This window comes from Narcine bancroftii, chromosome 10 (genome assembly GCF_036971445.1).
Source record: "Narcine bancroftii isolate sNarBan1 chromosome 10, sNarBan1.hap1, whole genome shotgun sequence".
Classification (NCBI taxonomy): domain Eukaryota; kingdom Metazoa; phylum Chordata; class Chondrichthyes; order Torpediniformes; family Narcinidae; genus Narcine; species Narcine bancroftii.
The window spans coordinates 10382378-10397528 of record NC_091478.1 but is presented as its reverse complement, the minus strand read 5'-3'; the positions used below and the strand labels follow the sequence as shown (position 1 = coordinate 10397528).

The 15151-nt window shown below is 39.8% G+C and overlaps 2 protein-coding genes across 3 annotated transcripts in view; both read left to right on the top strand.

The window, feature by feature from the left end:
* Positions 1 to 2933: 2933 nt before the first annotated feature.
* hmx2 (H6 family homeobox 2) lies at positions 2934 to 10441 on the top strand. Its single transcript, XM_069899776.1, has 3 exons — positions 2934 to 3023; positions 8483 to 8748; positions 9753 to 10441. Exons 2-3 carry the CDS (start codon positions 8484 to 8486, stop codon positions 10286 to 10288), a joined length of 801 nt encoding a protein of 266 aa, XP_069755877.1. The 5' UTR covers positions 2934 to 3023; position 8483; the 3' UTR covers positions 10289 to 10441.
* Positions 2934 to 15151, top strand: part of bub3 (BUB3 mitotic checkpoint protein) — a 41914-nt gene continuing 29696 nt past the window's right edge. The window contains exon 1 of one of the 2 annotated variants that reach the window (XM_069899774.1): positions 2934 to 3023. The gene's annotated coding sequence lies outside the window, so the exon portion shown is untranslated. Of the gene's footprint in view, positions 3024 to 13173; positions 13284 to 15151 lie in introns of those variants that run through there. The other variant, XM_069899773.1, reaches the window with a different exon arrangement.

Sequence of the window (15151 nt, the reverse complement as noted above, 5' to 3'; positions counted from 1 at the left end):
TGTGAGCATTCCTTGTTATTCAGTTGTGTTGTTTCATACAACCACTGGCTCAAGAGTGAAACTCAGTCTTTGTAAATAAAGCATACAAGTTCCATTTATGGCCAAAAAAAACCCCACATACATTCTCAGATGTTGAATTGCGATGAAATGATAGGCTTAATATATCAAGGCGCCCGTACTTAAAGACAATTTAAAGGGAAACCAGCCAGACTGGTATTTTAGACAATGTGCTTGTTCTCTTATCTGGAAAAATACTTCATTGTGTCTTGCAGACGAAATACTATCTCAACTTTTGAATAATTATTACTAGTCTTTCATATTGATCATTAATTATTACCCGACGTTTATTGTGTTATATTTTATGTTCGCCGCTGACTGTAGTCCTTTTATTTTGCAACAAAATCCCATTTAAAATTGTAATCTTCACAATATTGAAATTTAATTAAATTCCCTGCAATTAGAATGTTTATTTTAAAACGGGGGATGCTGGAGAGGAGGAGTGGGTGATAGGCAAGGAGGTATTGATTTATTAGCCAAGGGCTTGCGGAACTGAAACTGTAAGTGGTTGTTAGAAGAATCACCTGTGGATAAATGTCTGTCGCAATAGTTGGAGCAGCGAGACACTTCACTGTTAAGTGCCTGTACACACAAAGGATAAGAATATATTTAATTATGCATCAAATAATTCTCTTTATGTTAAGTGACAGTCATTGCTATTGAAAGCGGAGCTCCAAAAGTAAGAGGACAGTTTCTAATCTAACAAGAGTGCGAAATTTCAATGGCAGATTCTAAACAATGTCAGATTGCATTACTGAATCAAGCACGGGCCGCCCGTGTTTAATAACCCCTTGATTGGACAGATAAATCCATCTGTTTACACACTGAAAATATATTTTAACTATTCCAACTTTTGCAGAAGGTCACAGATTAAAGTCCTTTACAGTCGAACAATTCAAAATAATTCAATTTGTATTTTTATGGTTGATGTAAAAAAACAGTAGCGGCTATTCTGATTTCGAGATAGGGCTGCTGTTAGTTTTATCGCTTGAAATCCTTTGCCAGATGATTCGCAAGTGAAAAGTCGCTAAATAGCTGTTCCTGTGCTTTGATTTGCTTTAATTTGTTATGCACAGAAGCTGAAAATAAACACAACGCTAAAGCCAAAATATGTTCCCCTTTGTATAAAGATGCAACAAAATCGTACCTTGCATTGTTGGTGATACTAACTTTGTGATATTGTCACAATGGACTTTCATGCCGTTTATACAGTAAACATGAACCAGTTTTATCAGCAAAAATTCAAAAGTATTTTCATTCTATATTGAATATCATGAAAGGACTGTCCATCTTAATCTGTTCTCTGCCAAAAGCTGATCAGACCCATAAACAAAATTATATAATATCTGGGTAGTATTTCAAATGTCATAGTTGCAAAACGTTTTCTCACTAAACTGCACAAAAAGGCGGAGTACCGGCTACAAATTGGACTTTACTAATACAATCAGTTCCACATCTGATGTTTCCTTCATCCAAAAAAACTCGACAATACTTCCCCATCAGTTTAATTTTGTTCTGTTGGTGCAGATTTCGAATCTGTTGGCTACATGAGCTTTCCAGTTACCACTATGCTTCACCCTCTCTCACCTCTTTAGTCCGGACAATATTTAAAAAATAAACTTGTAGCCATTACGATAATGTTTTAAATTACAATGAGCTTGTTAAGACACACAGCAATGTGATGCGATAAGATTTAATCACGCTTTTGTATATAGGGGCCACTTCACATAGGCTTAAACCGCCCAAGCCAATTAGAATAAAAATATTACAGCAATGCCCCGCTCTTAAAGTGTGTCTTGAATAATTTTTTTGCGCGTCGCCGTGTTCCTTTTACATGGGCGCATTTTGATTTTCACAAGAATCCGACTTTTCACATTTCTACACCATTGAAGTAAGTCCATTATTTTTCCTTATCTTTTATTACTCGCCGCTCTACAATCCAACCAAAACAGAGAAAAGCCAGTAGGCTGATTTTTTTTCCTCCCTGTTAGACTTTACTTCTCTTTTCCGCCGAGTTGTTGGTCTGTAAATCGATGACTGTCTGCATAAATTGGAATAGTTAAAATATACCTTCAGTGTGTAAATACTAATTATATTTCCCAGCCATAAAAGTAATTTTGCTGAATCGGTAGGTAAACCATCGGCCAGGTAGAACGATCGAGGGAAAATAGTATTTTGATGTGAAAAGCGACTTTAGTATCCTGCACAGACGAACATTGAGATTAGAAAGCATTAAATTTTTACCACACCTTCCATTCAAAGCGAATACCTTTTTATTGCTATTTAAAAAATTATGTTATTTTGCCAAACTTTTTGTAACAGGAAATAAAAAAAGATGGGAGGTGGCTTAATTCATTGTTTTATGTAAAGTAAGAGACTAGTTATACCATTATATTGCAAAAGCATGTAATATGTAGTTTATAATCAAACAACATCCAGTTTTAAAGACCACGCTGATGTGTACTTGGGACAAAGAAACCATTGTCATTCAGTGGCGTCTCAGAAATGAGAGATCACTAACAGTGCAAAGACTAAAGATAAATTTGAACAGTCCCTGCTTAACACTTAAGCGCTCCAGTTTCCAAATCTCTGCTTTTATTTGGTATATTGTGAACTCTGCTCATTTCTGTAAATATGGCTGCTGCCCTGTTTTTACCCGACACACACATGTACTTCTTTTATTTGGGTCAAAACACGGGGAACTTTTGTATAGCAAACACTCCAATCATTCCAAACAGATATAACCTTTCAATCCCTTCCAAGAATGGTCTACAGCAGCCCCACCATACAGATCAGTTATATGTGAGCTCAGCACGGCTCCAGCCGCCTGCGGCTATTTTACAGTTTAACAACTGCACTAATTTGCGTCAACTCCCAATAACCCTAACCCTTTAACTCTGGCACTGATCTGTTCCATTCTTCTAAAGATATCTCGCAACTTTCCGAAAGGAATCTACACTTAGCAGGTCAGTACGATGCGTTTGAAAACTTATTTTTTTCGGGGAAAAAAATATTTAATAAAGCGGACGAACGAAAACATATCTTCGACACGATCGCTGTCCTTTATTGACGAGAGCGATGCAAACGCACCGAGGGGCCATTAAAGAGCATTAATAGATTGGCATAGCATTATGCTTTAGTTCGTATTGATCGCAAAATGTCTGCAAAATATTGTTTCAATGTGATGCATTGTTCGTCCCGCGCTCCTGGATTTTTGTGACCTTGATTTGTTTCGATGAAATTAGGACATCTTCAAACTTCACCCGAAAACTCTAAATTTACGGTGAGACTCGACGTACTTGGTGAAAAGAATGCGGCAGAGATACTAAATAGCTTCATTGGCAGTGTGTCTCGTGGTCCCTCGTATCTTGTAAAGACAGCCCCAAAATCAGTTTACTCAGCAATTAACGTTGATTCGCTGTTGGCAACGTTTTCGCCAACATCATCACTTGTCCACAATAAACAGCAGATTTAAAGAATATACTTCTCGATAGGTAACCAGTCCCTCGCTCTACCTGGTGGAAGTGTGACCCCTTGCAGTACATCACTTGGGTCTTTTTTTTAAAGAAATGCGGTTTAAAGAATCCTTTGCACCCTCTGAGTCCCATTCGCCTTAGTGATGGAGTGTAACCATCAGATTTTCATCAAAGTTCTATTAAGTGAAACATAGGTTGCAGGGCACCTCTGATTGAAACAGTTTAAATTTTAATTGTGTTTTTAATTTGACATATAGTTGCAGAAAGGAATGACACTGCACGCTACGGGGCGGTCGATTTTCTTAATTCATCCCCGAGGAATTGATGAGTCTATCAGTCCAGTAGATTGGAAACCCATTAACGCTCTATGGTTTACGCGTCTTAGGTTGTTAATTGGAACTTGATGGATTGTGGCCCTTTGATGGGCTATGCTGATCTAATCTCGATGACTTCTGTTTTCCAATAAATTACACAATTCATTTTCCAGCCACGATTACATAAATTGTACACCTCCAGGCTCCCGTGGAATAGGGAGCCTTTTGCAGCCCATTGTGAGATGTCATTTGTACCAGAAACAGCAAGATTTTGAATGAAAATCGAAACATAATCAACGTTTATACTTAGAAAATTTATTGATATCATTTTCTTTGGTAATTTCCTTATTTTAAAGTTCGACGCGCCATACATCATAATACACACGTGTAAAGGACTGTGTTTAATATTTATCGAAGCTTGATTCACAGATCAAACTTGTTTATGACTTCATCTGTCACTGTAGGTGGAACCTTTGCAATATTATAGGCAGTCAGGAGGCTATTTTCGAGGAGCATAAACCTACCAAAGATCAATTTTCATTAGGGACAATGCGCGCCTGACATTTTCTATACATTTTTGAGATATGTAGGGGAGAGGAGTGGGGAAAGAATGCTTCCATTTTCTGTGCTCTCACAAACTGTGCTTATAAAGCATTAAAGTCATGATACAGTGGCAGTGATGACAGGCCCAGATTTATTTGAGGTGCGTTTTCTCTAACCGGATTACAAAAGAAAATACCAGGTAGCCCCTCAGCTCCACGGGCGTGATCCTGCATAATTAAGAACATCACGGATTCGTTTTATAATCTTGAGAATTCTCTTTGAGCAGATGCGGTCATTTAACAGGCTCCTAAACAGTTAAGCTTCGTAAAATATGCCTATTTAATACGTCAATGTAGATTTCACGCCTTATCTTTATTGCCTCAAACACGGGGTCCTGCTTGGTTGTCGGCAATCTATCAGATCGCTAACCGTTTGCTTCTGTGCACATAGGCCCAGCGAATCTGGATTTTAGGTGGGTAACTGAAAAGGAAACTTAATCACCGGGACTGTACAAGAACACCTTGAGTTTGTCCAATAGGATCACAATTCCCACGGGCAATGATCACTTGATGTCAATAGTTGAAACAAATGGATAGAAGAGGTGGATGTAGATATATTTGGCGAAATGTGCTTTGTTTTGCAAATTGCACTATCTGGAATTTCCAAATGGATTACGTTAAATCCTGGCACCTGACACCAGTCCCCAACAAGTTGTGTCACATCCGTGCTTCATGCCTACATTTGGAACACGCAGAATAACGAGGTCCAGTTTGTAACTTTCTGAAGCCGCTCCTATTTCTTTGGGTGGCTTCAATAGCCCCAGCGCCTGACTACGAGCTGAATGAAGACTGATCATCCAGCTCTCTTTGCAGGGGCGCGCCACGTTAACGAGCTGACACTATGATTAAAGCTGACCATTTGTAATGTGTCGCAACCCTGTGAAAGCATGAAAAGGTTAATGTGGTAGAACGGAGCAGGACTCTCACACCTGCCTCCCAGAGCAGGACAAGAGCGCAGCCCCTGCCAATCAATCAATTAACCAACCCTTTCCACGGAGAGCTTTCAGCTGCCAGCAAAATAATCGAGTAAACGCAGTCGAACTCCAATAAAATCGATTCCGCTTTGTCAGGGAAAGCATTTTTTGAAAGAGCAAAAGTATCAGTCGAAGTAACATTTAATTTGATATACTTAATAGGGAAGAAGCAATCTTATTAGAGTTACCTTAAAATAACAATTGTATTTGAATTAATATAAAAAGGACGCGGCCAATCGATCCGTTTTTATGAATCGAGATGCATTTGTTTTTGCAAATGTTTATTTAGTTGGGATATTCAATGGAAAACAGTCGTGAAATCCGAACTAAAATTGTACTTCGGCTCAAGAAGTTTGTTGCCTTCCAGGCTCCATTTGAGTCAGCGCGTAATTGATGGAAATGATATTCTAATATTTCAACAACCTCATTATCTTAAAGTGAACCCGACACTGGCATTTAAATCACAGCTTGGTGATTTGGGAAGGATCGTACCAACATTCCCTCCAACGTTCAGCTTCCTTTAACCAGTTACTTTAATTACTTGTCCAAATCGGACGTCTTTTTCTTTCTGAATGGTCACATGTTGATGCCTTATTTTTATTTCGCTCACTGGCAACATATCATGAAAAACTAGACAGCTGCATCTTACTTCGATCAACTAGTTAACTGACTAGTCCCTTAATTAAACCCAGGATTCAATTAGACAGTCATAAATTAATCCATTTCTTACCTCAACTAATCTTGCAGCGATGTTCGACTTTTCGTCATTGATCGAGGAATTGATTAATTTATTCATTAATTAACCGTCGGTTCAATGAACGCGAAATATATGTTACTCACGCTTGTTAGTGGTTGATAAACAAATTGAAGAGATGTTCCCTGTCTCGGCCCACAACTGCATATATGGCACAACGTAAAACATTAATTATATTTATGGTACTGCAACAATAAAGAGACATGGATATTTAACAAAATTGTACTTTACCTGCATGAATGTGTTGGCTCCTGTACACGTGGGGCTATGCTGTATTCTTTCAAACATAATTAATTACAGTCGGCATATAGAGGCCACAACTCTTGACAAAGCGTTCACTGAACGGAGAGATGTTCAAAGTACGTACTTTTTATTCAACATATTTTCCAAATGTTGTTATGGTTCCTCATCTCCCAGAAACTTAATTCAACCCATTTTCTCTTTATCCCTGATCCCACGTCTGTGGCGCATTGACGATCGATTTAAGGATAAAGGTGATGGGGGAAGGGGGGGGGGGGGTGGAAAATCATTCGATAGGCATTATTTCATTTTGCCCATTCCAATAGGAACGTCCGGTAATGGGATCTGGGTACTGGTGATCACAGCTCGATTGAATACTGATGCAAAGTTTAATTACGTTCAATTACGTTTACTAAGTTGTTTATCTTAGTTCCATTTCTGTCATATCAATAATTTGTGGAATGTCTGCAGCGATCTCGTGTTGCGTCTCTTTCGTCGTCGTCATTATGCCTGACGCCAAGAACTGAGCATCCTTGTGTGGTCGGTTACACGTGGACATGGACCCATCCAACTGCACTTGACCTTAATTTTTTTTGGCCGATTTGAAACTAAAAATCAACTTCGTCTCGCGGGCGAATAAAACTCTAGTGTCAAACTCACAAACGAAACGCGAGCAACCTTCAATTGTTCAAATTTCACATCAAGTGACTCCGGTAACTCCCATCGCGCGTACAGATTTTGCTCAAGTTTTGTGAATATTATTGCATAGATTTATCTCCAAACTCTACTATTTAAAAAAATTACCAGTAATTTCCAGGCTCCACCAGAAGCTTAAACAACCAGAAATGATCACCATCCGAAATAAATCATGGTTTATTGTTAGTCTAAGCCTAATGACCTAACAGACCAGTGACCAGAGTTAATCCAAAGTATTGGTAACCTGGGCGGGGGAATTAATTCAAAACATTAAATATCTTTCTTCTACTGATCAATGTGCAACCAGTTTTCACTATAGTCTTGGAAGACCCATCAGTTAAAGGAGAAACTTTGCAGACGCTGTGATTTTCGGGCAATACACAAAGGGGCTGGAGAAACTCAGCAGGTCACGAAGCATCTACAGGGGAAGCAAGAGGCACTGAAGGGCTCAGGCCCGAAACGTGGCTTATCCTTTCCCACCCCCATAGAATTTGCATTCCCATCCACCCCCCCCCCCAGAAATAACCATTCTATGAATCAATTCCATTATTGAAACGTAACATTTGCCGATTACACGACTGCTCCATTCACAGCCAGAGCCACGAATGTTCGCATTGACACTGTAAAAACAGAAGGAACGCCTCAGACCGAGAGAGATCTGTCAGACTGGAATGAAAAATTCTCCCAATTTTCACATGATCAAAAATACAATCGGAAGGATATTTGAAATATAGATTCCTTTTCGATTAGTTTCTTTTAAATTTTGGCATAAAGATTTTCCAAATGTTCTGACCTGTGACTATCCCACCTTATCAACTTAATCGAACTCCCTTTACAATGCTGTCGTTATTAATGGCCCCGTTTGCTGATTTCCACTGAGCACCAACTACTTAGTGCTTCAGAAGACACTCACAGAGTCAAGTGACCTATACTGCAGCCTTATCGTTCATTAAAACATAAAACCACCAAACCCATGAATGTCACCACGTGCGCTTATTGGGCCGTAACTATTGTCTCACTGTACGGCATCATTTTCTTCTAAAGTAAGAATATGTTTATAATGTTACAAACAACAACAATCAATCAGGTACTTACTTTAACCTAATCATCCCTTCGCTTGTGTAAAGTTCAAAATTTCCGCACTGACTGCTGTTTTTGATTGGCTGCAACTCAAACCTACATGCAAATCAGCCAACGCCAGGGGCTGGGCAGGAGATCAATACAGGTTTACGGGACACAGAGAATGCATTCAGTCCGTGCATGCTCAGGGAAAACGACCGCAGAACAAAGCCAGAAGAATATACGTTCACTCACACTTCTTCAAGCGCCAGTCAGGCAATTAAGTTGGTGGTTTTTTTTATGAACCCAGAATGAGCAACAAAGACGACATTACAAAGTGTCCCCCAGCCCCGATCTCCAGCTTTACCATACAGTCCATACTTGGGACCTCGTCGAAGGAAGAACGCACAGGTTGCAAAGACAATGCAAAAGTAAATGCGAGGAAGCGGTGTTTGTCGGATTCTTCGGAGGAAGAGTTAACCGAGGAAGGATACAAAGATCTCGACTGCTTCTGTTCGGACTCTGGCCCCGGAGAACCTTGTCGCACGCATCAGACCAACAGCTACACGTGTGTGAGTAAGTAAAACAAAATATTTTAAGCGTATCGAGCACTCGTCACCTCTGATATTTTTATATGTAGTTTTAGAGAGTAATTTTATTTGAAAAATATTGTTCACCTCTAATATAGTATTTAAATTGAAACGTTTAAAATAGTGCCGTAGTCCATTCATAAACGTCTCTTGCACGATAACGCCCACGAATTAGACCAATATTTTATTGACTTATTATATCAAAAACCAAACAATGAAAAAATTTGGTGGATCATTCGTACACGCTGACACGTTGGATTAATGTAGTCAGTGGAGGTATATTAAATGCATATAAAAAGCAATAACCGCAGATTTTGCTGCGGATAGGAAGCATTCACATGATTGATTTTTGAAGCCTGCAATTTGGTATTTCATAAATTCATATGACAGTTTGGGAGAAAGAATGCAAAGATTTGACTGCAGTAGATACGTTATGACGGAAGCCCAGGTACCAGACAAGGACAGCAGCCTTGACACCGTTCACGCTGCGTTGATTTCAGGCTATAATGTACTTACAAGACTAGTAGTTATTTTGTAAATTACTACACAAATGAGGAAAGGTGTTCGCCAAGTATGAACAAAGGAATCAACTACTAGCAAAATTATGACAGCGCACGTTGCGTCTACAGGTGAGATATTAAAGGTTGTATATTAATGTAGAAACAAATTACACTATGTTGGCCTATAGGCGATAATTCAGAGTGGAAACTGTTTTTTTGCCGCCCAATATTTCAAACTCCGTCCACCTATGACACCCCATAATATTTTAAAATTATATTTAATTGCACTTTTATCGTGTTTTGAGCAAAGTGTAGGTCAGGCGTCCTTGCATTCAAACGAAAAAAAAAACTAAATCAACGTACTGTGTTGTCCCATTATTCTTGGCGTATGAACAGCAAGAGTCTAATTTTAACATAAATATAGTGAAAATGTGAGTAGTCCAACACCAGTGAAATAATATCTGAAAAGTCTCATTTTTCTACATTTTAGATAATACTAAAGGAGTTGGCACCGCTGGGCAGGAAAACACGGAGAGAAGGCAGCAGTACCTGTCGCAAGATGGTCAGATTTACAAGGAAGAAAAAGAGAAAAATTGCATGCAGACATCAGACAGACAGAGGGAGACGGACAGACAAGGGAATCCGGCCAAAAAGAAGACACGTACGGTGTTCTCCCGGAGCCAAGTCTACCAACTAGAATCTACGTTCGACATGAAACGTTACCTGAGCAGCTCGGAAAGAGCCTGCCTCGCCACTAGCCTCCAACTCACAGAGACCCAGGTCAAAACCTGGTTTCAGAACCGCAGGAACAAGTGGAAGAGGCAGCTCTCAGCAGAACTTGAGGCAGCTAATATGGCCCACGCATCAGCGCAGACTCTTGTAGGAATGCCTCTAGTTTTCAGAGACAACTCCCTTTTGAGGGTTCCAGTTCCCAGATCAATTGCATTCCCAGCTCCTTTGTACTATCCAGGCAGCAACGTTACAACTCTCCCCTTCTACAATCTCTACAACAAAATTGAATACTGACATTTTCCCTCCAGGTCTCTTTATAATTGTTTAACAGTTAAATTGTATATTTATATATTATCCGTACCTGTTTAAAATATATCTTTCTTATATGCAACCACTTGCATAATTACAAAGACAATGTGCTTCTCTATAAAATGTATTAAATATACAGTGTATATATGGATAAAGTTGCAGTTTCTTATTTGATGATTTCCTTATAAATGAAAATACAGTTCATTACATTAAAATGGGCATTCCAAAATAGTTATTTCTGGATAGAAAAACAAAAAGACGATGACGCACTATAGTCACCCTCCAAATATTTCTTAATACAGCAGGGAACGACAATATATTCATCTGGCGTGAACGCATTGCTTGAATTTCGTATTTTAGCCAGAGCACCAATTATTTTTATGATGAGGGAGTTAACAGAAAACAGATGCTGCGATCTGGTGCAACAAAATCTGATGGAGGAATCAACAGGACAGACAGCGTCTGTGGAGGGAAAGAGACAGTTTACTTTTCTTGTGGAGACCCTGCATCAGGGCAGAGAACGAATAAAGTGCAGGCTGACGCTGTGCGTGGTTGGCTTTCAAAACTTCAGTGCTATTTTATTCGCAGGAAAGAAACCAACATTTATTGAATAACGGTTGTTATAGTTTTGCATCAGGAAATACAGGCAGGTGTGTGTGGCACGTATAATTCTACTTAAGGATATTTTGTTCCAAGGGAACATTAATAAATTGAAAACATGAAATTTAAAGTTGAAGTAGAGCATTGGGTGAAAGGCTGCTTAAGACAACATTATCTGAATGTTATCACCTAACCGTGGCGTTTTGTACCAAGGATTTTTATAGCTAACAGTTCAGAATCTCATCACTTGACTCGAGATCTCAAGCAATTAACCACAAACCAACAACATTGAGAGAAAAGTCAGTAACGCAATTAAAGACATTCAAAACATTTTTAAAAGGTTTTAAGTCTGGTACCTTTTTTAAAGATAAATAAATTCTGGCACACTTTCGAAGTAACAATTTTGGGCAAAGATTAATTTACGGTATAATTAAACGGTTAGAAAACGGTAATTCAATCTATAAAATCAAAAATTGACGCTACTTAATCCGGCTGCAAACATGTTCAAATCCATTTCATTATTTACGTTAACTAAATGACAATTTTAATTAATAGAACAAAACCAATGTCTGCATTGTTGAAGTAACCATATGGACTGGAATCAATTGTCCCAGATAGGCTATAAATAATATAATGTAGCAGCTCTCTTGAAAATAACTTCGAGATATGTTTTATAACAGTTTATTAACAGTACGTATACAATTTCTTGATCCTGCAAGCAATCATGGATACTGCCAGAGTAACTTTGAAAATATTTTCGTATATTTTACGCTTATATGACAAGCTAGAATTCACACATAACCATTTTATTTAGGTACAGTTCACTTAAAAATTCTAAATGAACTATCTCAATGCCATCAACTGCCAGTGAAATCATGAGGTGCGATCATTTAAAAATGACTGGTTACTGGACGTTGTACCTGCTTATGCGATGGAAATATATTTCACTAGCATAAATCAAACTGGTACAACATTTATCGTCTAAATGAAATGTAATATTGTTTAATTAACAGTTGGAAGGAAGTACTGCTGAATGTTTACCATATTATGAAATGCCTTAAGCATGTTTTGATCTTTGCCAAGAAGTTAGTGTGAACTCCCACCTATATGCTGCGTAATTGCGCACCAAATGTTCATTTAATTAACTATTGTCTCCTGTTAGATTATTCGATCATAATTTCAAATTTTGCTATGATCTCCGAAACCAGTAATAAATCAAATATTTCAGAATCAAGTTAAATGCTGCAACACACCATTATATATTTAATTTATTGCTTAAATGTAACATTTATTAAAAATCGAATACACTAAAATCAAAATTAAAAAGTAACGTAGGAGTGGGGAGTAAAACTCGTGAGATGGTTTGACTGGAAGCTGACACAGACTCAATGGGCTGAACAGTCCCATCCTGAGCTGTAACGTGTCTATACGTCACAGAATGACAGAAGTAACGACTATTACTCGTTACTATTCCCAAAATAATCAAAAAATATCCTCAGATCGGAGTGGAACTGAATATGCAAAATGGTAAGTTTTTGAAATAAGGAACATAACCTCCATTTAAATAAAAATATCGCAACCGGTATTGATATCATCTTGAAACGTTCTATTTGCAAATAATATTTCACTGCATGTGGAGAGCAAGAAAAAAAATGTGGTGTAAGGAGAGCGCCTTTTATTGGCAGAATTGAGAGAGTATCACACAAATACATCATCCATTTATTACTGATACCCCAAAAATGCGTAACTTAAAACGAAAGGTGCAGGTTTTGGTCCGATTCAAATAATGAGCATTGCCTTCCAACACGTCTTTATGAACTGCGTTGTGAATAACGTAACGTGGTTAAAATGCACAGAGGCCCTGATTATACCAGATAACACCAAAATCTCCATTTATAATGCATTAAATGTTAATTTTAATACTGTTGACACCATCCTTGTTTCCCTGTTTCAATTTCATTAAAACTTCCTCCGGAGGCGAACTCGAAATGTAGCAGCTTTCCATCAGTCTTAAAGCTCCACAAATATTAACCACCAAAGCTGCAAAATATAAAGTTGAACGGAAAACTCTAACTGACCTAACGGCTTTCTCCTGTGCAGTATTGCACTGGACAGATAAAAAGTCTAAAATTAAATCTACCCTTTGCAATTTCTCCTGCTCAAGTTGACATCCTGCAGCCGAAACCCTGACAAGGCTCCCGTCACGTGAACAGCGGGTAGAGGGACTTACGTCATACCCTGGTGCCAAGTGACGTACGAGCGTCCCGTTTCAAACGGGCCAATCAGGGGGCAGCATTGCGAGCGCGCTGCCAGGCTTCTGGTTCGGCACCGTGGCGTCGCGTTTTTGAGAGGGGAGGTTGAGGAGAAAGAAGCAGCGAAGGTAAGGTCATGGGCGGAGGGTTGGGGAGGGGGAGGCCAAGGCATCGGAAGGTCTCCGTGGCGTCGGGGCCGCAGCGGGGGGGGAGGGGGGCTTGAGGTCGGTGTAGGCCGCGTCGCTGCGGCCCGGAGCAGACCCCGTGACCGGAGGCGCCGGCGCCGTTCAGGGTTCGGTCGGCCCACGAACGCCGATCAGACCCGAGCTTGATGCCGGGGCCTCTCTTCACTGATCAGGGGCCGCTGGATTATTCCCTTTGTGGGCTCAGCGTGGTCTTTAATCACGCGGCTGTTTCAAGCCATTTCTTTCTGGGGGTTCCCCCTTTATGGGCTTTCACACAAGGCCCTTCGGACCAACTTGCCCATGCAGACCATTCGGGCCATCTCCCTCTAAATCAGTGTCGTCGCCCCCCCCCATTAATTATTACTCTGATTAGTAAGGGAAAGAAAAAGTTTGAAAACCCCTGTTTTATTCGACCCTCGTTTGACTCGTCATGTGCACGGTTTCAGAACTCCAAAGGAAACGGGCCAATGATATTTCGTCAAGCAAAAATATTTCAGTGACAATGGGGTCCTCGACCTTCCCTTACCACCTTAAGCAATCCCTTGCCAATCAGAGCACTCGTGGCATAAGCTGCTTGGACGCTGATGAGGCGCCGGCCGACGCGGCTGCGGAGAACATGCCTTTCTGTTGTCACCTGAAGGAGACCCGCGGTTCCTGTGGGTTGTGGCCCCACTGCTGCTTTCAGGTCCAACGGGGGATTCTCCGAGCCAGAGAACCCCCCCCCCCCCCTACGGGAGAACCTGGCCTGGTTCTCCACTTTCAGGTGGCCAGCCGATAGCCGCATTGGGGGAGAATAGGCGGCTTTACAGTCGGGTATTCTGGCCACCTGAAAGCAGCTATGGGGATTGCTTAAGGTAGAATGTGAGTCTAGGGGGCAGTTTGAAATCCACTGCTGTAAATTATTCCCATCTGGGTATCTGACTTAATGCCTGTTGAATGTTATAATTGTCCCCAGACTGGCAGTTTGTTCCATGTACCCACCACCTATGTGGTGAACCTTAAAAGTGTGGCTTCCAGTTTTAAGTTTTCCTACTCTGGGGGCTAATGTTATAAATGTATACCTATCTATGCACTTCATGATTTTATAAACCTCCATAAGGTCCCTCTTTGCCAATTCTCCAAGGAGAAACATAGCCTCTCCTTATAATTGAAACCTAACAGTCCTGGCAGTGTTCTTATAATCATGTCTGTATCTTTTCCAATTTAACAATTTAATTGGGTGAGTAAAACTGCACACAATATGCTTTGTGGTCTTACCAATATCCTGTACAGTTGTGACATGTAACTGCTCCTATACTCAGTGTCCTGACTAATGAAGACAATGGTGTCAAAAGCTGCCTTCATCACTGTCTACCTGTGTTGCTTCTTTCATGGAATTATGCACCTGTATCTCTTTTTACATTTACAACACTCTTGGGCCCTATGTAAGTCATGACCTGGTTTAACCAACCAAGTGCAACAACTTGTTCTTTCCCTCAAAAGTAAATACATAATACAGTAAAACCCCTGGTATCTGGCACCTATGGGGATTGGAAGATGCTGGATAAGTATTATCTGGTTGTCTAAGAATGGCTCTTACAATGCCTAACTAATACATGCATTAAGTATAAACAGTTTAAAAGACAAAAATACAATATTTACACTGAACATATTTTACTTGCATGAATGTATAAACCTTAAAGCATTGTATTTGTTTTCAGTCAGATTCTTTGAAAACATTTAACCGTCGCTGCTTCTGAAGGTTCCTCTTCCTCCTTGGAGCCTTCCCCCATATTTACAGATAAAGCCTCTGACCAGGGTGACTCTTACTA

Bases quoted from the DNA above. Each gene is read 5' to 3' on its own strand.
- hmx2 (XM_069899776.1), top strand. From the start codon at position 8,484: ATGAGCAACAAAGACGACATTACAAAGTGTCCCCCAGCCCCGATCTCC. The intron at 8,749-9,752 runs GTAAGTAAAACA...TCTACATTTTAG, and splicing joins CAACAGCTACACGTGTGTGA to ATAATACTAAAGGAGTTGGC.